Source organism: Aythya fuligula, chromosome 2 (genome assembly GCF_009819795.1).
Source record: "Aythya fuligula isolate bAytFul2 chromosome 2, bAytFul2.pri, whole genome shotgun sequence".
In the NCBI taxonomy this organism is placed as follows: Eukaryota; Metazoa; Chordata; class Aves; order Anseriformes; family Anatidae; genus Aythya; species Aythya fuligula.
In genome coordinates, this window is record NC_045560.1 from 159,157,763 (window position 1) to 159,180,327 (window position 22,565).

General features: G+C 70.2%; 3 protein-coding genes across 3 annotated transcripts; 1 reads left to right on the forward strand and 2 right to left on the reverse strand.

Moving 5' to 3' along the window:
• Positions 1-133: 133 nt before the first annotated feature.
• GPAA1 (glycosylphosphatidylinositol anchor attachment 1) lies at positions 134-5,313 on the reverse strand. The gene is made up of 13 exons (XM_032182792.1): positions 5,288-5,313; positions 4,318-4,393; positions 4,017-4,196; positions 3,774-3,885; positions 3,058-3,205; positions 2,849-2,950; positions 2,581-2,777; positions 2,290-2,486; positions 2,061-2,214; positions 1,863-1,958; positions 1,525-1,721; positions 912-1,082; positions 134-835 (listed from the first exon to the last, which is right to left on the reverse strand). The coding sequence occupies exons 2-13, from the start codon at positions 4,389-4,391 to the stop codon at positions 592-594; spliced, it is 1,872 nt and encodes a 623-aa protein (XP_032038683.1). The 5' UTR covers positions 4,392-4,393; positions 5,288-5,313; the 3' UTR covers positions 134-591.
• Positions 5,314-7,028: 1,715 nt separating this feature from the next.
• Positions 7,029-10,409, reverse strand: EXOSC4 (exosome component 4). The gene is made up of 3 exons (XM_032182315.1): positions 10,222-10,409; positions 9,090-9,296; positions 7,029-7,402 (listed from the first exon to the last, which is right to left on the reverse strand). Exons 1-3 carry the CDS (start codon positions 10,390-10,392, stop codon positions 7,043-7,045), a joined length of 738 nt encoding a protein of 245 aa, XP_032038206.1. The 5' UTR covers positions 10,393-10,409; the 3' UTR covers positions 7,029-7,042.
• A 440-nt stretch (positions 10,410-10,849) lies between these two features.
• Positions 10,850-21,366, forward strand: OPLAH (5-oxoprolinase, ATP-hydrolysing). Its single transcript, XM_032182001.1, has 26 exons — positions 10,850-11,231; positions 11,970-12,161; positions 13,480-13,594; positions 13,699-13,822; positions 13,912-14,107; positions 14,197-14,362; positions 14,436-14,574; positions 15,088-15,155; positions 15,268-15,521; positions 15,612-15,724; positions 15,814-15,984; positions 16,069-16,206; positions 16,287-16,425; positions 16,520-16,632; positions 17,091-17,242; positions 17,377-17,537; positions 17,623-17,724; positions 18,441-18,615; positions 18,712-18,896; positions 18,972-19,103; positions 19,212-19,346; positions 19,956-20,105; positions 20,177-20,334; positions 20,400-20,560; positions 20,638-20,735; positions 20,812-21,366. The coding sequence occupies exons 1-26, from the start codon at positions 11,061-11,063 to the stop codon at positions 20,962-20,964; spliced, it is 3,861 nt and encodes a 1,286-aa protein (XP_032037892.1). The 5' UTR covers positions 10,850-11,060; the 3' UTR covers positions 20,965-21,366.
• Positions 21,367-22,565: the final 1,199 nt, after the last annotated feature.

Sequence of the window (22,565 nt, forward strand, 5' to 3'; positions counted from 1 at the left end):
CAGCACCACGGGGCACCAGGATAAGACCAGGGGGTACTGGGATTGGACTGGGGAAACTGGCACAGGGCAGAACCGGCACCAGACTGGGGGCACTGGGGGGAACTGGCACCAAGGGGGACCGAGAGCAGACCGGGGGGTAGCAGCACCGGGGGGACAGGGACAAGACTGGGGGGACCAGAGGGTACCGGCACCGGGGAGAACTGGGACAGGACTGGGGGCAGGGGGAGTACTGGCACTGGGGGGACCTGGGAGGAACTGGGACAGGACTGGGGATACTGGGCCTGTACAAAGCGGGCACCCCCCAGCACTTCCCAGGGGCTGAGCCCACTCCAAGACACCCCCACTCCCCCCCTTGTCCGTGTGTCTGTGTCCATCTGTCCGTGTGTCCTCCATCTGTCCGTGTCTGTCCGTCTGTGCCAGGCTGTCTGTCCGTGCGTCCATCCGTCCGTGTGTCCACCCGTGCCCACGTGCCGGTATTTGTCCATCTGTCCGTGCCCACGTGTCCGTCCATCTGCGTGTCTGCGTCCGTCCGTCCGTGTGTCCGTCCACATCCGCGTGTCCGCCCACGTCCGTCCGTCCGTCCGTCTGCCCTCACTTCCAGCAGAGCACGTTCCAGAGCAGCAGCCAGCAGGGGTAGGTGAGCAGGGCGAGGAAGGGGAAGGGCAGGGCGCCGTACAGGTGGTGCTGCAGCAGCCCCTCGGCCAGCGCCTGCAGGAAGAGCTGCCAGCCCTCCGCCAGCCCCGCCGGCCGCTCCTCCAGCTCGTGGTGCAGGAAGATGCCCAGCAGCAGCGTCACGGCCGGCGTCGACAGCACCAGCAGCGCCGCCAGCACCGGCCTGCAACGGAGAGGAGAGCGCTCAGCGGGGGGGCCCGGGACCGTCCCCTGTCCGTCCCCGCGGGACCCCAACTCACCGGGGGCCGGTGGGACGCACGGCGGCGGCGGCCGGGACCATGGTGGCGGCCAGGAGGAAGCCCAGGGAGAAGTTGAGGAGGGCGGCGCAGCTCAGCTGGGCGGCCAGGTACAGCAGCGCCAGCAGCTTCAGCGTCATCCAGCCACGGTCGCTTCCCCCGCCCGGCAGCGCCCTGCGGGCAGCGAAAGGGGCTCAGCCCCATGGCCACCCCACAACCACCCCACGGCCACCCCATAGTGCCCCATGACCACCCCATGGTGCCCCACGACCACCCCATTGTACCCCACGGCCACCCCATGGCGCCCCATGGCCACCCCACGGCCACCCCGTGGCACCCCACAGCCGCCCCATGGCCACCCCATTGCACCCCACGGCCACCCTGTGGCCACCCCACAGTGCCCCATGGCCAGCCCATGGCCACCCCATCACCCCATGGCGCCCCATGGCCACCCCGTGGCACCCCATGGCCACCCCACAGCACCCCACAGCCACCCCATGGCGCCCCACAGCCACCCCATGGTGCCCCACAGCCACCCCACAGCCACTCCATGGCACCCCACAGCCACCCCATCACCCCATGGCCACCCCGTGGCACCCCACGGCCACCCCCTGACCTGTGGGCGCTGTGGGGCAGCGCCATGCCGGCCACGTAGATGGCGATGAGGGTGAGCACCACGGCCTCGGCCTCGGAGACGGGGAAGTGCTGGGTGGCCACGCGCTGCCCCAGCACCGGCAGCAGGTAGAGGGCGAGCCCGGCGGCGTGGCACACCACCAGCGGCGGCACCAGCACCAGCAGGCCCGGCCGCGGCTCCTGCGGGACAGGGCAGCCTCAGGGAACCCAGCCACAAAGGGGCTGCGGGCACCGGGTCTGCAAGTGGGGAAGGAAGGAAGGAAGGAAGGGGGAGAAAAAGAGGGAAAATGGGGGTGGGACGCAACACAGAAGACCCCTGACCTCCACCATGGCGTGGGCAGCGCCGTGGTCCCCGTCCCAGAGCCGCTCGGCCGAGGCCGCCTCACATTTGTTGAGCTGCATCCACAGGTCCAGGGCCTGAGCACGAAGTCAAGGAAACAAAGGGAGCCCCCCCAGCCCCCAGACCCCCTCCCACAGCCCCCCAGGGCCCATCCTGGGTCCTCTCCCCAGCAAGGATATCTTGAGGACGAGGACGAGGATGAGGAAGCCGAAGGCCGGCATGTAGACGCCGATGGAGACGAAGCGGGACAGCGAGGGCAGCAGGTAGAAGAAATAGGACTGGTGCAGCCGCTCCAGCAGGTTGTTGAGCTTCCGGAACATTCCCTCCAGCGTCCTGCAGGGTCCGGCCTCAGCGCGGAGCCCCCCCAAACCCCGGGCACCCCCCCCCAGCCCCCAGCCCCGCACTCACTTGCCCACGGTGGTCATGTCGTACTTGTACTGGCGGAAGCTGTTGATGCCGCGCACGGTGATGGCCTCGATGTGGTAGCAGAGGAAGAGGCCGTGGTCGCCCTGGGGCTGCCCCGAGCCCTGCTTCAGCACCATCAGCAGCAGCGTCTGCAGGCTGTGCGCGTAGGCGGGCAGCGTGTCCCAGTCGGAGCGCTGCAGCTGCGGGGGGCGGCCGTGTCGGAAAAGGGGCGCGGGGACCCCCCGGCACCGTGGCACCACCGCACCGCCACCACCACCGCCACCATCACCTCACCTTGCCCTGGATGGTGCAGAGCAGCCCGTTCTTCTGGCAGAAGGCGTGGAAGAGGTTGACCAGGTCCAGGTTGGGCAGCTGCCCGTTCAGCCCCTCCACCGCCACGTCGAAGCTGGTGACCACGTCGCTGCTCAGCTCCAGCGCCACGGCCGCCTGGATGGCCCCGGCGCGGCCCAGCGCCCCCGACGACTGCATCTCTGCGGGCACCGCGGCGCTCAGCGCACGGTGACGCTGCCCCCGGTGCCCCCTCATCCTCCCCCGGCCTTACCGGTGACATTGACGTCGTGGTAGGCCTCCAGCCAGGCCTCCATGCCCAGCAGGTCGTGCTCGTTGACCAGGAAGATGATGTCCTTCGCCCAGTAGATCTGGCCTGAGCGCAGGCGTCAGCCACGGGGTGGGCTCTGGGTGCAGGAGCCCCCAGGGGGGGCTTTGTGCGCCCCCAGACCCCACAGAGCACGAGGACGGCGCCAGGCTCACCTCGGAAGTAGGCGGCCAGGGCCAGCAGCAGCCCCACGGCCTGGCTGTTGTGGGTGCCCTCGCTGCAGGGCACGCTCAGCACCAGCGACTCGGTGCTGGCCGCCCGCGGCGCCCGCAGGATCCCGTAGACGTTGGTGCCCTTCACCATCTGCGGGGGACGGGGCCGGGCTGAGCCGAGGGGACCCCGGCTCCAACCCCACAGCGACCCCCAAACACTTCAGCACCCCAGGCTCGGGGACGGGAACAAGTCCCTGGGGAGCCCGTCCCCGTGCCCGGCCACCTCTGGGTGCAGACCCTCTCCCTGACCGCCCCCCAATCCCATCCCCGCAGCCCCACAAAGCCCCCCCCAGCTCTCCTGCAGCCCCCTTGGGCACTCGCAGCCCACCGGGAAGCCCCCCCGGAGCCTTCTCCAGCCCATGCCCAGCACCCCCAGCCCCCAGCCGGCCCCATGGTGGAGCTGCTCCAGCCCCGGGACCCCCTCGCCCCCAGCCCCGCTGCTGCTGGTGGTGCTCAGGGTGCAGAGGGGGGGTTCTGGGCCCCCAGCACACGGTGCTGATTGTGTCCAAACTCTGTCCACCCTTGTCCCCATGTCCCTCTCTGCGTTTCATCCTACATCCAGACCCTCCTGGCCGCCCGCTGCACCCCGGCACCCCCCCGTGCAGCCCCCACGGAGCCCCCCGAAGCCCCCCCACCCCGTGGGCACGGCCCCCACGCACGTATCGCTCGCGGCTCTCGTCGGGGAAGGGCAGCGTGCGGGCGAAGGGCTGCTTGTACACCTCCAGCCCCAGGCCCCACATCGTCTTCTCCAGCCAGGCCACGGGGATGCCCCTGCGGAGAGCCGGGACGGAACCGTGGGGACGGAGCCCCCCCGGGGACCCCAAACCCTGCTCCGAGCCGTAGCCGGGGGGGGGGGGTGGGTGAGCAGAGTGGGGGTGCCCCCGTTCGTCCCCGTCCCTCACCCTGCCTTCTTCTTCTGCGCGGCGAAGTCGCGGCCGTAGGCGAGGGCGCGCTCCCCGTGCGGGAACTGCTCCTCCACCATGGTGGAGCCCATGGCGTTCTCCGACATGTAGGTGCGCGGCGCCAGCGGCGGCAGCGCCATGGCCAGGAACCAGCCCAGCCCCGCCACGTAGCTCAGCACGCTGCGGGAGGGGGCGGCCGTCAGGGCCACGGGACCCCCCCCCCCTAAAAGGGTTTGGGACCCCCCCAGGGGTTTGGGACCCCCACAGGGGTTTGGGACCCCCCCAAGGGGCCGGCACTCACCAGAGCGGGGTGTTGAGGCGCACGACGAGGCGGGACAGCGCCCGCCGGCAGTGGGGGTCCGACAGCAGCCCCATGGCTGGGGGGGGGGGGGGGAGCACCGAGGGGGTCCCCACAGGCCCGGGGCTGCCCCCAGAACCCCCCCCCCCGGTGACCCCTGGGCATCCCCAGAGGAATCACGGCCCCGTGCCCGAGCGCAGTTTGTGCCCCATGGATGCAGCCACCCCATAAGCAGCCCCCAGCCCCCTGCTCACCCCACAGCCCCCAACCCTAACCCCCAGGGGCCCCATATCTGCCCCCCATGCACCCCACGGCTCCCACACCTGCTCCCCACACACCCCAAGCCCCCAACCCTAACCCCCATGGGTCCCACACCTGCCCCCCACGCACCCCACGGCTCCCACACCTACCCAAACACTCCCCAGCCCCAATACCTGCTCCCATGCACCCCCAGACCCCATACCTGCCCCCCACACCCCCCCCAGTGCCCATACCTGCCCCACAAGCAACCCACTGCCCCCATACCTTCGCCCATGCACCCCCAGACCCCATACCTGACCCCCCCCGCCCCCATATCTGCCCCAAACGCACCCCACAGCCCCCCCACCTGCCCCCCACCCCCCCCCAGCCCCCATACCTGCCCCCCAAGCACCCCCCCACCCCATACCTGCCCCCCCCAGCCCCAATACCTGCCCCCCACCCCCCCCCCAGCCCCCATACCTGCCCCCCAAGCACCCCCCCACCCCATACCTGCCCCCCACGGCCCCCCCATCCCCCACACCCGCCCCCCAAGTCTCCCCCAGCCCCCCCCAGCCCCTGTACCCGCCCCCAGCCCCCGAACCTGCCCTAAACCCACCCCCCCCGCCCCCGTTACCCCCCCCGTGTGCCCCCCAGCCCCTACACCCGGCCCCACGCCCCCCACGGCTCCCGTTCCTGCCCCCCCCATGTCCCCCCATGACCCCCCCTCGCCCACCTCCGGGTCCCGCCGCCCGGCGAGCTCCGTGCGCCCCGCCCTGCGCATGCGCCGCTGGGGGGGGGGAGTCCGGGGGGCGGTGACGAGGGGCGGGGCGTGTGAGGGGGCGTGGTCTACAGGGGGAGGGGCCAACAGGGGGCGGGGCCTACAGGGGGAGGGGCCGTGCGGGGTGGGGGAGGGGAAGGGCAGGGGTTGTGTAACGGGGGTGCAGGGGGGGCACGGGCAAAGGGGGTGTGCAGGGAGGGGGGGTTATAAATGGCTCAGGATTCAAATTAGGATTAAATAAAAAAAATAGGATTTATTGAAAGAACACAAAGGAACAGGGGTGAGCAAGCAGCGCTGGGTGCGCCGGGAGGCTCCGCTGCACCAGGACGCACAGCGGGTACATCCAGCAGCTGATCTTTATGCTCCCAGGCTGATTCATCTCCATTACTACTTCTAAAAAATAATAGATTATTAAAATTAGCTTCCGGGGTGCAGTCCCTCCTACTGGAGCATGCGCAGTCTCCTCTGGGGTCTCTTCTGGGGGTCTCCGGGGGTCTTCCATGCTGAAGGCTCGCAGTCTTCCTCTCCCCCTTTGTACTCACTGGGCACCATCCCAAGTTTACAGAACATTTTCTGCAGGTCTTGTCTCCCAGCCGTCCTTCAGCTTCTTTCTCCTTCCTCTTAATCTCTGGGCCCCCCCTAACCAGATCCCAAAGATCCGCATAGTATCCCATAACAGTCACTAGTTGTTCTCAGTTGTTCTGAGACTCCCAGACATCAAACACAAACAGCTTCACGAGTAATTCAAACATTCTTCCCCAGCCATTCACAGACACATCCATAGCAGTGTTAGAAATACAAGTCCGGAATAACAAAAGCCAACAGGTTCATAAATGTAAGGAGTGATAAATTGACTAGAGTGAGGGGGAGATTGGGACACCCTGCAGCCGTGGTTCAAGAATTGGATTGCCAGTGCAGGGCCCAGAGGCAGACAGGATTCAAACAGGATTGTTCTTTATGGACGCCAATTGTGAAAACCTTCCTCACAGTGTGCAAGGCAGGGGGGTGTGCAACGGGTGTGCAAGGCAGGGGGTGTGCAATGGGGTTGTGCTATGGGGTGTGCAACGGGTGTGCAAGGCAGGGGGGTGTGCAATGGGGTTGTGCTATGGGGTGTGCAATGGGTGTGCAAGGTGGGGGCAGTGTGTGTGTGAGCAAGGAGCCGAGCACCAGGGGTGTATGGGGGGGGTGTGCAAGGAGCTGTGTGCAAGGGGGGAGCAGGGGGGTGGGCGTGCAATGGGGCTGGGCGTGCAGTGTGGCAGTGCAAGGCACCGTGCACTGTGGATGGCCATGCTGGGCGGGGGGGGGCTCACCAAGGGCCTGGAGCCCTGGCACCGGGACGGGGGTCTGGGGGCTGCTCTGGGGGGGGTCCCCAAACCCCTGGGGTGCAGCTGGGGGGTGCCTGATGAGGAGGGGGGGGAACACAGAGGAGCCCCCAGCCTGGGGACACATCACTGGGGGAGGGGGACACATCACTGGGGAGGGTCACACCCCCTCCCCCCATCCATCCATTTTCACCCCTTCCCCACTTTTCAGCACCCAAATCCCGCAGCAGAACGGCTTGGCGGGGGTCACCCCAACAGCTCCACGGGGACACAGGGTGGGGGGCATCCCCATCTCCCACCCACATCCCCGCAGCACCCTGAGTTAGGCAACACAACGTCGAGCTTGGGCACCACCTTTTATTTGCTGCCCCCGTCCCGCTGCCCCCGCTCAGTCCCCCAGCAGCGCGGTGACCTCCCGGACGTGCTCGCGCACCACGCGGTCCAGCACGGCGTGCACGGCCCTGCAGGCGCCGCCGGCCGCCTCCAGCACGGCCCCCAGGCGGTCCTGGTGCAGCCGCGAGTCCAGCTGCAGCAGGGCCATGTGGCCCGAGGTGGGCAGCAGCGCCAGGGCCGCCTGCGGGCCCCCCGCCGCCTCCTCCAGGTAGCTGAGGTCGGCCAGCGCCGTGTCCTCCACCAGCCCGGCCGAGCTGGCGCAGACGTAGTCCCGCAGCGGGATGCCGGCGTCGATCACGGCCAGCGTGGCGGCGTTCACGCAGGCGCAGTAGTTGCCCCCGTCCGCCTGCAGGATCTGGGGAGGGGACGTGATGAGAGGGGGAGGGTGGGGTGGGGGGTGGGGGTCCCCGTGCCGGGCCCCGCAGCCCCCCAGGAGGAAGAGGGGATGGGCACAGCTCGAGGGGCTGCCCCCGTCCCTTCCCTTCCCTTCCCTTCCCTTCCCTTCCCTTCCCTTCCCTTCCCTTCCCTTCCCTTCCCTTCCCTTCCCTTCCCTTCCCTTCCCTTCCCTTCCCTTCCCTCCCCTTCCATTTTTCTTCCCCTTTCCCTTTCCTTTCCGTTCCCTTTTTCCTTGTTTCTTTTCCTTTCCTTCCCTTTTTCCTTTCCTTTCATTCCCTTTCCCTCTCCTTTCCATTCCCGTCCCTTCTCTTCCTTTCTTTCCTTCCTTTTCCTTTCCTTTTCCTTCTTTTTCCCTTCCCTTTTTTTCTTTCCTTCCCTTTTTCCTTCCCACCTCCCCTTCCCTTCCTTTCCCTTTCCATTTTTCCTTTTCCTTGTTTCTTTCCCTTGTTTCTTTTCCTTTCCTTCCCTTTTTCCTTTCCCTTCCCGTCCCTTCTCTTTCCCCTTCCCTTCCCATTTCCTCTTTCCTTTCCCTCCCTTTTTCCTTCTCTTTCCCCTTCCCTTCCCCTTTCCCCTTTCCTTTCCCTTCCCTTCCTTTTCCTTTCCCTTTCCTTCTTTTTCCCTTCCCTTTTTCCTTCTCTTTCCCCTTTCCTTTCCCTTTCCCTTTTTCCTTTTGTTTCTTTTCTTTGCCTTGCCCTTCCCTTTTTCTTTTCATTTCCTTTCCCTTCCCTTCCTTTCTTTTCTTCTTTTTCCTTTCCCTTTCCTTCTTTTTCCCTTCCCTTTTTCCTTTCCTTTCCCTTCCCTTTTTCCTTTTGTTTCTTTTCTTTTCCTTGCCTTGCCTTCCCCTTCCCCTCCCTTTTTTCTTTTCTTTCCCCTTTCTTTTCTCCTTTCCCTTCCCTTCCCTTTTTCCTTTCCCTTCTTTCCTTTTAATTCTCCTTTCCCTTTCCCTTTTCCCTTTCCTTCCCTTTTTCCGTCCCTTTCTATCCCCTCCCCATCCTCACCCCCCACTGAGGAACTGTCCCCCCTGCATCCCAGCTGCCCACAGTGCCCCCCCGTCCCCGCCCCATGCAGAGGGACCGTCCCCGTCCCCAACCCTTCTGAAGGGAAAATCCCCATGGAGGGGCCATCCCTGGGCGTCCCTGTGCACGGGGGGGCATCCTGTCCCCAGCCCCATGTCCCCAGCCCCATGTCCCCAGCCCCATGTCCTCATGTCCCACACAGCACGAATGCCCTGTCTGGTCCCTGTCCCCATGTCCCAGTCCCCATGTCCCCATCCCGTCCCTGTGTCACCATCCCCATGTCCCCATGTCCCAGTCCCCATGTCCCCGTCCTGTCCCCACCCCCATGTCCCCGTCCCGTCCCTGTACCCATGTCCCCATGTCCCACACAGCAGGAATGCCCTGCCTGGTCCCTGTCCCCATCCCGTCCCTGTGTCCCCATCTCCATGTCCCTGTCCCCATCCCCCCATCCTGTCCCCATCCCCATGTCCCCATCCTGTCCCCATGTCCCCGTCCTGTCCCCATCCCCGTGTCCCCATCCCCGTGTCCCCATCCCCGTGTCCCCTTTCCGTCCCCGTGTCCCCATCCCCGTGTCCCCATCCCCATGTCCCCCAGGGTGCTGCCCCCCCGTCCCCGTGTCCCCGTCCCCACCTGCACGTAGATGTCGATCTGGGAGCGGGGGAAGAGCTGCGTGAGGATGGCGGCCTCGAAGGTCTGCTTGAGGTGCAGCGACATCTCGCTGGCCTTGCGGTCGCCGTGGGGCCGCCGCTTGCGCTCGCCCGTGCTGAAGGTGGCCATGCTGTACTGGCAGTTCACCAGCGCGCGGTCCGGCAGCGCCTTGCTGCGGGGGCCGCGCATCTGCGGGAGGGGAGAGGGTCAGGGGGTGAGGGTCAGGGGTGTGATGGGGGGGAGAGGGTCAGGGGGAGAGGGTCAGGGGTGGGGCGGGGGAGAGGGATGGGGGTAGGATGGGGGGGAGAGGGTCAGGGAGAGAGGGTCAGGGGGAGAGGGTCAGGGGTGGGATGGGGGAGAAGGTTGGGGGAGAGGGTCAAGGGGGTGGACAGGGGGAAGAGGGTCAGGGGTGGGATGGGGGAGAGGGATGGGGGGAGAGAGATGAGAGGGGGAGAGAGATGAGAGGGGGAGAGGGTCAGGGGGAGAGCTCTGGTCAGGGGGGAGAGGGATGGAGGAGAGAGGGTCAGGGAGGTAGGATGGGGGGGAGAGGGTCAGGGGTCGGACAGGGGAGAGGGATGGGGGAGAGGGTCAGGGTGTGGAATAGGGGAGAGGGTCAGGGGGTGGGATGGGGGGGAGGGATGGGGGGAGAGAGTCAGGGGTCGGACAGGGGAGAGTGTCCGGGGGTGGGATGGGGGGGAGAGGGTCAGGAGTGGGACAGGGGTGGGATCGGGGAGAGGGTCGGGGGGAGAGGGATGGGGGGAGAGGGTCAGGGGAGAGGGTCAGGGGTGGGACCGGGGACAGGGATGGGGGGAGAGGGTCAGGGGGAGAGCTCTGGTCAGGGGGGAGAGGGATGGAGGAGAGAGGGTCAGGGAGGTAGGATGGGGGGAGAGGGTCGGGGGAGAGGGATGGAGGGGAGGGGGATGGGGGGAGAGGGTCAGGGAGGTAGGATGGGGGGTAGAGAGATGGAGGGGACAGGGATGGGGGGGTGGGACGGGGGAGAAGGAGATGGGAGGAGAGGGTCAGGGGGTGCCCCCCCTTCCCCTCCCCTGCCCCCCCCCTCCCCCCCCGGCCCTCCCGCGGCCTCCCCCTCCCCCCCCCCCGCGGCCCCGCTCACCTCGTGGGGGCCGTAGACGACGGCGAGCGCCTTGGTGTTGCCCTGCTCGATGTAGGCCGAGCCGTCGGGCTGCGCGAACACCCCCATGCGGGCCCGCAGCTTGCGCAGCTCGGCGGGGCGGCGCCCGTCGGGCCGGAACCCCTCGGCCGACAGCAGCTCCAGCGCCGCCATCGCCCCGCGGCCCTCCCCGGGACTACAACTCCCGGCGTGCACCGCGCCGGGCCGCGGCTCCCGGCGTGCACCGCGGCGCCGCCTCCCTCCCACCCAGCGGGACTACAAGTCCCGGCACGCCCCGCGGCCACGCCCCGCGGCCACGCCCCGAGGGCACCGCCCCCCTCCGTGGACACGCCCCCTCCCTGAGGGGCGGGGCGAGGCGCGGCCAGCACGGGACCGGCACCGGGAGCGGGGAGAGGGGGCGGGGAGGGGGCGGGGCGGGGGCGGGGCCGAACGGGACCGGGACGGGACGGGACGGGGTGAGCAGGACCGAGACGGGACAGGGAGGACCGGGAGGGACCGGGCGGGACCGGGCAGCACCGGGCAGCACCGGACAGCACCGGGCGACACCGGACCGGACCGGACCACACCGGGCCGTACCGGACAGCACCGGACCGGACCAGGTAGTACCGGGCAGGACCGAACCGGGCCGTACCGGGCAGCACCGGACAGCACCGGACCGGACCAGGTAGTACCGGACTGCACCGGGCATTACCGGATAGCACCGGGTAGTACCGAACCGGGCCGTACCGGGCCATACCGGGCAGTACCGGGCCGTACCGGGCAGCACCGGACCGCACTTTACCGGGCCGTACCGGGCCTGTACCGGGCAGGGCCGCCCCGCCATGGCGGCGCCGGTCCCCGCCGGGTTCCAGTTCGCCATCGACCGCGGCGGCACCTTCACCGACGTCTTCGCCCGCTGCCCCGGCGGCCGCGTCCGCGTCCTGAAGCTGCTCTCCGAGGACCCGAGCTACGGAGACGCCCCCACCGAGGGCATCCGCCGCGTCCTGCAGGAGGTGCGGCACCGGGACCCCCCCGGGACCCTCCCCGTGGGATCCCCCCGGGACCTGAGGACTCCCCCCGGGACCCCCCGGGGACCCCCCTTGGGTCCTACCCCCGGGAATCCCCCCGAGACCCCCCCGGGACCCTCCCAGCTCCCTCCCCGTGCCCCCCCCAGCACCAGACCCCGCTCCTTGTACTGGTCCCGTGGCCCCCCCCCAGTAAGGGGGGGGCTGCTGGGGGGCGGTGGGGCGATGGGACCCCTGCTCCGTGCCCAGTGGGGTGGTGGGACCCCCGCCCCTTGTCCCCGTGGGGAGGGGTGCGGTGGGACCCCCACTCTGTGACCCCAGGGGTGGTGGGGTGGTGGGACCCCCTGGGGGCAGCGGGACCCCCGCCCCATGTCCCTGGGGGCAATAGGGTGGTGGGACCCCCGCCCTGTGACCCCAGGAGTGGTGGGACCCCCACTTCACACCCCTGGGGGCAGTGGGGTGGTGGGACCCCCGCCCTGGGACCCCAGGAGTGGTGGGACCCCCTCTCCATGTCCCCGAGGGCAGGGGGGCGGTGGGACCCCCAGCTCTGCACCCCCAGGAGTGGTGGGACCCCCACTCCATGCCCCCAGGAGTGGTGGGGTGGTGGGACCCCTGCTCCGCACCCCATTCCATGCCTGGTGGGGTGGTGGGACCCCCACTACGAGTCCCTAGGGACCCCCACCCACACCCCCCCGGGGCCATGGGGCTGATTCGGGGCCGTGTCAGGAGATGGGGGTGTCGGTGCCGCGCGAGCGCCCGCTGGACACGTCGCGCATCGAGTGGATCCGCATGGGCACCACGGTGGCCACCAACGCGCTGCTGGAGCGCCGGGGCGAGCGCGTGGCCCTGCTGCTCACCCGCGGCTTCCGCGACCTCCTGCACATCGGCACCCAGGCGCGGCCGCGCATCTTCGACCTGGTGAGAGGCGGCGCCGTGTGGGACCAGGGTGGGGTATCCCCATCTGCAGTGGGATCGGGGTGGGGTGTCCCCATCTGCACTGGGATCGGGGTGGGGTGTCCCATATTTGCACTGGGATCGGGGTGGGATGTCCCCTTCACCTGCACCGGGATCAGGTGGGGTGTCCCCATTTGCACTGGGATCGGGGTGGGGTGTCCCCGTCTGCACCAGGATCGGGGTGGGGTGTCCCCGTCTGCACCAGGATCGGGGTGGGGTGTCCCCATCACCTGCAGTGGGATCGGGGTGGGGTGTCCCCGTCACCTGCACTGGGATTGGGGTGCCCCATAACCTGCACCAGGACTGGGGTGGCACGTCCCCATTTGCACTGGGATCGGGGTGGGATGTTCCCATCACCTGCACCGGGATCGGGGTGCCGTGTCCCCATCACCTGCACTGGGATCGGGTGGCGTGTCCCCATCTGCAGTGGGATTGGGGTGGCGTGTCCCCATCATCTGCAGCAGGATTGGGGTGCCCCATCACCTGCACTGGGATTGGGGTGGCATGTCCCTGTCACCTGCACCGGGATCGGGGTGCCATGTCCCCATTTGCACTGGGATCAGGGTGCCATGTCCCCATTTGCACTGGGATCGGGGTGCCGTGTCCCCATCTCCTACACCAATGTTGGGGTACCACCTGCACCAAGATTGGGGTGCCTTGGCCCCATTTGCACCGGGTTTGGGGCAGTGTCCCCCTCTCACCTGTGCCAGGATCGGGGTGCTGTGTCCCCACAACCCACACTAGGATCGGGGTGCCGTGTCCCCCCCATAACCCACACCGGTGTCGGGGTTCCCCACCCCTTCTCCCCACACCACCCATGCTCGGGGCAGCGTCCCGCAGCGCCCCACACCCTCGGTGCTCCCGGCACCCCGTCCCGGTGACCCTCAGCACCCGGTCTGTGTGGCACGGCCCCGTCACCCGCACCGCGTCCCCGTGCCCCTCGCTGCCCGCGCTGGCGGTGCCGTGTCCCCGTCCCCGTCCCCGTCCCGGACGCCGCTCGCGCTGCCTCCTCCCCGCACCGCGTCCTCTGCCCGGCGCAGACGTCCTTGAAGGCCCCGGCTGCGCGTGGCCGCGTCCCGCCAGCGCCGCTGGGCCCCAGCCCGGCCCCGTGCCAGCCCCGGCCCCGTGCCAGCACCCTCCCTCCCCCTTCCCCACGCCGCCGGCGCTCGCGGTCACGGTCACGGTCACGGGCGCTCCCCCCCAACGCCCCGGAGCCGTGCCGGTGTCGGGGTCCCCCCCGTGCCCTCCCCGTGCGCACCCGCAGCGCGGTGTCGCGGCGCAGGAGGCGGCGATGCCCGCGGCGCTGTACGAGGAGGTGATCGAGGTGGACGAGCGGCTCATCCCGCAGCAGCCCGGCTGCCGCCTGCCCGGCTCCGAGGCGCTGCCGCGGCTGGCAGGTGGGTGCGGGGCCAGGACCACCGGGCTGTGTGTGTGTGTGTGTGTGTGTTGGGGGGTGCCGTGCCGCCGAGCCCCCCACCCCGGACGCCCGCCTTGTCCCCAGGCTGCACCGGGGACACCCTCCTGCTGTGGCGACCCCTGGACCTGACGGCGCTGCGGCGGGAGCTGGAGCGGGTGCTGGCCCGCGGCATCCGCAGCCTGGCCGTGCTGCTGCTGCACTCCTACGCGTGAGTTCCCCACGGGATGGGGGGCACAGGGGGGGCTCCGTCCCACCCCGTCCCACCCCGTCCCACCCCGTCACCCCTCTCGCCGGCAGCTGGCCGGGCCACGAGGAGCAGGTGGGGGCGTTGGCGCGGGAGCTGGGCTTCCAGCACGTGTCCCTGTCCTCGGCGGTGACGGCGATGGCGCGGGCGGTGCCGCGGGGGCACACGGCGTGCGCCGACGCCTACCTCACGCCCTGCATCCGCCGCTACCTCGACGGCTTCTGCGCCGGCTTCGCCGAGCGCCTGCGGGTGAGTCGGGGCCGGGTGCGGGGCTCGGGGCAAGGGGGGGGGGGGTGCCCGGCCCCATAAACTCACCGCACCGCCCGCCCGCCCCCCAGGGCGTCCCGGTGCTCTTCATGCGCTCGGACGGCGGCCTCACGCCCATGGAGCATTTCAGCGGTGCCCGCGCCGTGCTGTCGGGGCCGGCGGGCGGCGTGGTGGGCTACGCCGTCACCACGTACCGGCAGCAGGACGGGCAGCCCGTCATCGGCTTCGACATGGGGGGTGAGTGGGGCTGGGGGCTGGAGGCAGGGGGGGTGCGGGGGGCGCGGGGCCGGGGCTGAGCCGCGCTCCCCAGGCACCTCGACGGACGTGAGCCGCTACGCCGGGGAGTACGAGCACGTCTTCGAGGCCACCACGGCCGGCGTCAGCATCCAGGCACCGCAGCTCGACATCAACACGGTGGCGGCCGGGGGGGGCTCCATGCTGTTCTTCAGGTGGGGACGGGGTGGGGGGGGGATGGGGATGGGGATGGGATGGGGAGGAGATGGAGATGGGATGGGGATGGGATGGGATGGGTTGAGATTGGCATGGGTGGGGGATGGAGGTGGGATGGCTTTGGGATGGGATGGGATGGGATGGGGATGGGATTGGGACTAGGATAGGATTGCCATGGGTTGGGGATGGGATGGGGATGGGATGGTTTTGGGATGGGGAGGAGATGGGGATGGGATAGGGATAGGGATAGGATGGTTTGGGGATGGGATGGGATGGGGAATGGGATGGGATGGGGATGGGATGGGGATGGGATTGGGACTGGGATAGGATTGCCATGGGTTGGGGATGCAGGTGGGATGGGGTTGGGATGGGGTTGGGATGGAGATGGGATGGTTTTGGGATGGGATGGGATGGGATGGGATGGGATGGGATGGGATGGGATGGGATGGGATGGGATGGGATGGGATGGGATGGGGACATGCCCTTCCCCACCCCGCTGTCTCCCCCTCCAGGTCCGGGCTCTTTGTGGTCGGCCCCGAGTCAGCCGGAGCCCACCCCGGCCCCGCCTGCTACCGGAAGGGTGAGCGGGGGGCACGGGGCAGTGGGGGCTGTGCCGTGGGGCCCCCCTCACCTCCCCCACCCCATCCCCATCCCCATCCCCATCCCCATCCCCACCCCATCCCCTCACACAGGGGGGCCGCCGACCGTCACTGACGCCAACCTGTGCCTGGGCCGCCTGCTGCCCGAGTTCTTCCCCCGCATTTTCGGGCCGGGCGAGGACCAGCCGCTGTGCCGCGACGCCGCCCTGCGCGCGCTGCGGGGCCTGGCCGAGCGGGTGGGCGCGGGGACCCCCGGCCAGCCCCCCATGTCGGTGGAGGAGGTGGCCATGGGCTTCATCCGCGTGGCCAACGAGGCCATGTGCCGGCCCATCCGCGCCCTGACGCAGGTGGGCGCCGTGCCGCGGGGGTCCCCCCACTCCCCCCCCGTCGTCTCCGTTCCTGCCAGCGCCGATTCACCGTTTTCTCCCCCAAAACAGGCGCGAGGCCATGACACCTCCCGCCACGTGCTGGCCTGCTTTGGGGGCGCGGGGGGACAGCACGCCTGCGCCATCGCCCGCGCCCTGGGCATGAAGAAGGTTTTCATCCACAAGTACGCGGGGGGCCAGGACGGGGTCCCCCAGCCCGGTCCGGGGGCGCGGGGCGGGCGCTGAGGCCGCCGCCGGCGCTGGGTGCCCGCAGGTACAGCGGGGTGCTGTCGGCGTACGGGATGGCGCTGGCAGACGTGGTGCACGAGGCGCAGGTGCCCTGCGCCCTCCGCTACGAGCCGGCCGCCTTCGCCCAGCTGGACGAGCGCATCGCCGCGCTGGAGCAGGAGTGCCGGCAGGCGCTGGCGGCCCAGGGCTTCTCCAGGTGAGGGGTGGTCCCGAAGCGCCCCCACCGCGTTGTGTGTCCCCCCCCCCTCCCAGCCCCCTGACCCCTTTTCTGGCCCCGCAGCGACCAGATCCGCACCGAGGCGTTCCTGCACCTGCGCTACGAGCGCACCGACTGCGCCCTGATGTGCTCGGCCAAGGGGCACCCCCCGACCCCCAGCTCCTGCCGTGCCGGGGACTTCGCCGCCGCCTTCGCCAGCCGGTGCGTCCCTACCGGCCCCCCCCGGCTCTGGGTGGGGGCCTCCCCCACCCGGCCACGCTCACCCCCTCCCCGTGCCGCAGGTACAGGACGGAGTTTGGCTTCACCATCCCCGACCGCGCCGTGGTGGTGGATGACGTGCGGGTGCGCGGCACCGGCAGCACCGGCATCAGCTGCGAGAGCCCGCTGGCACCCAGCGGGGAGCCGCCGCGCGTGGAGACGGTGAGGGGGGTGCGGGGTCCGGCCCTGACCCCCCCCCCACGGGGCTCTGGGTGAGGGGGGGCCTCATGGGACTGGAGCTGTGCCGGCCCCGCAGGTGACGCGGTGCTACTTCGAGGAGGGGTACCTGGAGACACCGGTGTTCCTGCTGGAGCAGCTCTCCTGCGACCACTCCATCCCCGGCCCCGCCATCATCATCGACAAGAACAGGCAGGACATGGGGGCTGGGGGGTCCCAGGGGGGCTGGCGGGGACCCCGGGGGGCTGGTGGGGACCCTGGGGAGGTGGCAGGGACCCTGGAGAGCTGGCGGGGACCTGAGGGGGCTGGGAGGACATCAGGATGCTGGCAGGGACCTTGGAGAGCTGGTGGGGCCCTTGGAGAACTGGTAGGGACCCCAGGGTGCTGGAGGAGGGTCCCCAGAGAGTTTGGAGGGTTGGGGGGTCTGGGGAGCCGGTGGGACCCCAGGGTGCTGGTGGGACCCCAGGTGCTGGTGGGACCCCAGGCTGGGGTTCCGCATGGACCATGGGGACCCGGGCACCGGGGTTCCCTCCCTGCGGGGCCAAGGAGTGGGAGCGAGCCAGCCCCGTCCCCATTTTGGGCACGGCTCCGTGCCGCCCCTTGGCGCCAGGGCCGCCCCCCCCCCACGCCACGTCCCCCCCCGACCCCAGCACCATCCTGGTGGAGCCGGGCTGCACCGCCAGCCTGACGGAGCTCGGCGACGTCTGCATCGCCGTGGGCTCGGGGCGGCCGAGCGCCGTGGGCACGCAGCTCGACCCCGTGCAGCTCTCCATCTTCTCCCACCGCTTCATGAGCATCGCAGGTGGGCACAGCCACCGGGCCGGGGGGGGGGGGGTTCGTCTGGAGTTGTGGGGGGGGTCCCGGGTGAAATCCGTGGGGCTGGGGGCCTGCGCTCCCCCCCCTCAGGGCCCGCCCGGCCCCTCGGTGCCCCCGCAGAGCAGATGGGCCGGATCCTGCAGCGCACGGCCATCTCCACCAACATCAAGGAGCGCCTCGACTTCTCCTGCGCCCTTTTTGGGCCGGACGGGGGGCTGGTGTCCAACGCCCCCCACATCCCCGTGCACCTGGGCGCCATGCAGGAGACCGTCCAGTTCCAGGTGAGGGGGTGCCTTGTAGCCCCCCCAAGCCCCCCCCACGACCCCCGTGGGGCTGAGCCCTCCCCAAAACCCGCTGCCATCGCAGATCCGCAGGCTGGGGGACGACCTGCGTGAGGGGGACGTGCTCCTCAGCAACCACCCCTGTGCTGGGGGCAGCCACCTGCCCGACCTCACCGTCATCACCCCCGTGAGTGCGGCACCCGGGGACGCGCGGGGTGGGGGTACTTGGGGGCTGCCCGGGGACACCCCACAGACACCCTGGAGGTGGCCCCATGGGCGCCCCGTGGACAGACCATGGACACCCTGGGGACACCGCCAGGACACCCTGGGGACACTGCGCGGGCACCCTGGGGTCACTCTAGGGACACCCCGGACACCGCAGGGACACCCTGGGGACGCCTTGGAGACACCCTGGGGACACCCTGGGACACCTTGGGGAAACCCTGGGGACACCCTATGGCCACCCTGGGAACCCCCTGGAGATCCCCTGGGGACACCCTGGGACACCTTGAGGACACCCTGGGGACACTGCAGGGGCACCCTGGGGTCACCCTGGGGACACACTGGGGACACTGCAGGGACCCCCTGGGGAATACCCCCTGGGGACACACTGGGGATGCCCTGGGGACACCCTAGGGACACCACAGGGACATTTTGGGGACACCCTGGAGATACCCTAGAGACCCCCTGGGTACCACTTGGGGACCCCCTGGGGACCCCCTGGGGACACTGCAGGGACCCCCAGGCGACTCCCTTGGGACACCCTAGGGACACTTTGGGGACCACCTGGGGATACCCTGGAGACCCCCTGGGGACACTTCAAGGACACCCTGGGGACACCCTGGAGACACCTTGGGGACACTTCAAGGACACCCCGGGGACCTCACACCAGCCCCTCCGCAGGTCTTCTGGCCCGGCGTCCCCAAGCCCGTCTTCTTCGTGGCCAGCCGCGGGCACCACGCGGACATCGGGGGCATCACGCCCGGCTCCATGCCCCCCCACTCCAAGGCGCTGCACGAGGAGGGGGCCGTCTTCGTCTCCTTCAAGCTGGTGAAGGACGGCGTCTTCCAGGAGGAGGGTGGGTGTGCGGCGGGGACGGGGACGGGGACAAGGGACAAGGGACGGGGACGGGCGCCACCGCCACCTTCCCCACGCCGCTCACCCGTCCCCGCAGCGGTGACCGAGGCCCTGATGGCGCCGGGCCGCCTGGCGGGCTGCAGCGGGACCCGCAACCTGCAGGACAACCTCTCGGACCTGCGGGCGCAGGTGGCTGCCAACCAGAAGGGCATCCAGCTGGTGGCCGAGCTCATCGGCCTCTACGGGCTCGGCGTGGTGCAGGCCTACATGGGACACATCCAGGTAGTGCCCGCGCCCCCCTCCCCGTGATGCCGCCACCCCCGTCCTACCGGCCCCTGATGCCGTCCCCGTCCCCAGGCCAACGCGGAGCTGGCCGTGCGCGAGATGCTGAGGGGCTTCGCCGCCCGCTGGGGCGCAGCCGTGGAGGCTGAGGACCGCATGGACGACGGCTCCCCCATCCGCCTGCGGGTGCAGGTGGACCCCCAGGAGGTGGGCACGGGGTGGCGGGGCCAGGAGGCAGCGTCCCCCCACGCCCCACTGCGCCCTGCCACGTCCCCGTGTCCCCCACCCCGTGTCCCCCACCCCGTGTCCCCGCAGGGCAGCGCCGTGTTCGATTTCTCGGGCTCCGGGCATGAGGTGTACGGGAACTGCAACGCCCCCCGCGCCATCACGCTCTCGGCCCTCATCTACTGCCTGCGCTGCATGGTGGGGCAGGACATCCCGCTCAACCAGGTGGGCACCGGGACACCCGGCCTGGGGGCACCCGGTCATGAAGGGACTCCTGAGCACTGGGACCCCTAGCATGGGGGCACCCAGTTACATAGGGACCCCCGAGCACCAGGACCCCTGGCATGGGGGCACCTGGTCATGTAGGGACCCCCAAGCATTGGGACCCCTGATGTGGGGACACCCAGTCACGTAGGGACCCCTGAGCATTGGGACCCCTGGTGTGGGGACACCCAGTCACATAGGGACCCCTGAGCACAGGGACCCCTGGCGTGGGGGCACTCGGTTACATAGGCACCCCCGAGCACTGGGACCCCCAGTGTGGGGGCACCTGGTCACATAGGGACCCTTGAGCACCAGGACCCCCGGCGTGGGGGCACCTGGTCATGTAGGGACCCCTGAGCACTGGGACCCCTGGCGTGGGGGTACCCAGTCACATAGGGACCCCTGAACACCAGGACCCCTGGGCTGTCCACAGGAGCGGGTCAGAGCCCTGGGGGATGAGGGACGTTGGGGTAGGGGGTCCTGGGACCTTGTTTCTTGGGGCAGGAGCTTTTTGGGGTTCTGCTCTGTGGGTCTGGGTGCTCACCCCCAGCTGTGTCCCTGCCCCCCCAGGGCTGCCTGGCCCCCGTGCGCGTCATCATCCCCAAGGGCTCCATCCTGGACCCCTCGCCCGAGGCCGCGGTGGTGGGGGGCAACGTGCTGACCTCGCAGCGGGTGGTGGACGTCATCTTCAAGGCTTTCGGGGTCTGCGCTGCCTCCCAGGTAGGGCGGGGGCTGGGGAGGGGGACACGCGGGATGTGGGGCCGGACCCTTCCCCCGGCACCTCTCCCCAGGGCTGCATGAACAACGTCACCTTCGGGAACGAGCGCGTGGGCTACTACGAGACGGTGGCGGGGGGCGCGGGGGCCGGTCCCCGCTGGCACGGCCGCAGCGGGGTGCACACGCACATGACCAACACGCGCATCACCGACCCCGAGGTCCTGGAGCAGCGGTGGGTGCAGGGCCGGGGGGGGGGCCGCGCCGGGTCCCGCGCCGCCTGACCGCGCGACCCCCCAGGTACCCCGTGGTCCTGCAGCGCTTCGAGCTGCGCCGCGGCTCGGGGGGCGCCGGGCGCTACCGGGGGGGCGACGGCGTGTGCCGGGAGCTGCTCTTCCGCCAGGACATGGTGCTGTCGGTGCTGAGCGAGCGCCGCGCCATCCAGCCCTACGGCCTGCGAGGTGAGCCCTGCGCCCTGCCCCACGGCACACCCCACGGCGTGCCCCACGGCGCCCCACTCACCCCCGTGTCCCCGCAGGAGGCAGCCCCGGCGCCCTGGGGCTCAACCTGCTGCTGCGCCGCGACGGGCCAACCATCAACCTGGGCGCCAAGACATCGGTGCCGGTGCAGCCGGGGGTGAGATGCATGTGCCCCCCGCCGGCCCTGTGCCCCTCGTCCGTCCCCTCCCCATGACCGCTGCCTCCCTCCGCAGGACGTCTTCTGCCTGCAGACCCCCGGCGGGGGCGGCTTCGGGCCCCCCGGGGATGCCGGGGACACCGAGGATGGCGCGGAGCCGGCGGCGCCCCGGAGCTTTGCGGAGCGCGGGAGCCTCTTCGAGTACCGGCGGGCGCAGGAGGCCGTGTGAGGGCCCCGGGCCCCGAGCTGGGGGCTATGGGGCAGCCCCCAGCCCAGCTACGCACGCCCCACGGGGCAGCCCCCACCCTAGGTAGGCAGACCCCGTGGGGCAGCCCCCAGCCCCACACACGCACACCCCGGGGGGCAGCCCCCCAGGACCAGGTACGCACAGCCCCAGGGCGGCCCCGTGTCCCCATGTATGCACAGCCCAGGGGGCAGCCCCCCACCCCATACGCGCACTCCCTGGGGCAGCCCCCCCAGACCCAGCTCCGCACACTCCCAGGGGCGTCCCCTGGCCTCTGCCCCCCACTCCAAGGCAGGGGGGGCCGGAGGGTCCCCCCGCTGCGGGGCAGGGCTCAGGGTCCCGCCGTGGGGCACCCTCTCCCCCCATGCCACTCCCCACCACCCCCGTGTCCCCACGCTTGTGCCTCACCGCCCCCGGCCCCCACACAGCCCCAGGACCCCTGCCCGCGCCCCCCGGGGCTCAGCCCCCCAGCACCAGCTCCTCCCCGCTCCCCACCAGCTCAGTGCCTTCCAATAAACCAGCCTTTGGGCCACCCCGGCGTGGCAGCGTGTGGTGGGGGTCCCCGCGGAGCCGTCCCCATGGAGCAGACCCCTGGGAACCGAGGGTCCCCCCACCCGGTGAGCCCCAAGGGGTCGTTGTGGCCTTGGGGCTGTGGACAATGCATTGGGGGGGTGCATAATGGGGTGGTTGGGCAGTGGTGGGGGGCACAATGTGCGTGTGTCCCCCGGGGGGGCCCTTCCTGGCCCCGCAGCCCCTCTGCGCCCCCTCCCCAACCATCCGCATCCCCTCCGCGCACGGCCCTGCTGCCCACATCGCTTTTATTTCTCTGCAAATAATAAAAAAAATACATGGTGTGAGGGGCGGGGGGGCTGCCCCCCCCCCCGGCCCAGGCTCACACACGTGGGGCTGCGCTGCCCCCCGGCAGCCCCCAACCCCACGGATGTGTCCCTGGAGCCCTGTCGGTGCCGGCACCCCCCTTGTGCGTGGCGAGCCCCCTGGCCGCACTCCGGCTGCGGGGAGGGGGGCACGGCTCCGGCCGGCCCCCCAGGGGCTGTGTGCCCCCCCCGGGGCTGTGTGCCTCCCCCTGGGGCTGCGTGCCCCCTCCCCAGTGCTCAGCGGGCCATGGGGCTCACGGCGAGGCGCAGCGCCACGGGTAGGTGGTCGGAGCGCGAGGCCAGCTGGGTGATGAAGGAGAAGCTCTCCACCTCCTGCAGGGAGAGGAGCAGATGTTGGGGGGGGGGTCCGGCGGGACCCCCCAGCCGTGCCCCCCCGGCACTCACCTCACGCAGCGGCTGGTTGTCGCGGCACGGCCGGTACAGGACGTAGTCCACGCGCCGCCCCTGCCAGGCGTCACCGGCCTCGGGGTCGAGCTGCCCGCTGGACAGGATGGGGCCCGCCAGGAACTGCCGCCGGCCCCCGGGCTGAGAGAGCGTCCTGGGGGGGCACGGGGGTCAGGGGAGACCCCAGGGTCCCGCACCGGGGGGGGGGTTGGGTGGGACCAGGGGGTGGGCACAGGGGGTCAGGGGGAGGCCTGGGGTCCTGCAATGGGGTGGGGGGCACCACAGCACCACCAGAGCCTGCAGCCT

Excerpts from the sequence above, each read along its gene's own strand:
- EXOSC4 (XM_032182315.1), bottom strand. The coding sequence starts at position 10,392 with ATGGCGGCGCTGGAGCTGCTGTCGGCCGAGGGGTTCCGGCCCGACGGG. Across the intron at positions 9,297-10,221 it reads TCGTCTACGGCCCCCACGAG|ATGCGCGGCCCCCGCAGCAA; the intron begins GTGAGCGGGGCC and ends CCCCTCCCGCAG. Across the intron at positions 7,403-9,089 it reads AGATCGACATCTACGTGCAG|ATCCTGCAGGCGGACGGGGG; the intron begins GTGGGGACGGGG and ends TCCCCTCCCCAG.
- GPAA1 (XM_032182792.1), bottom strand. The coding sequence starts at position 4,391 with ATGGGGCTGCTGTCGGACCCCCACTGCCGGCGGGCGCTGTCCCGCCTC. Across the intron at positions 4,197-4,317 it reads CGCCTCAACACCCCGCTCTG|CGTGCTGAGCTACGTGGCGG; the intron begins GTGAGTGCCGGC and ends CCCCTCCCGCAG. Across the intron at positions 3,206-3,773 it reads ACGAGAGCCGCGAGCGATAC|ATGGTGAAGGGCACCAACGT; the intron begins GTGCGTGGGGGC and ends CGTCCCCCGCAG.
- OPLAH (XM_032182001.1), top strand. The coding sequence starts at position 11,061 with ATGGCGGCGCCGGTCCCCGCCGGGTTCCAGTTCGCCATCGACCGCGGC. Across the intron at positions 17,243-17,376 it reads CCGCTTCATGAGCATCGCAG|AGCAGATGGGCCGGATCCTG; the intron begins GTGGGCACAGCC and ends GTGCCCCCGCAG. Across the intron at positions 19,347-19,955 it reads AGGACATCCCGCTCAACCAG|GGCTGCCTGGCCCCCGTGCG; the intron begins GTGGGCACCGGG and ends CTGCCCCCCCAG.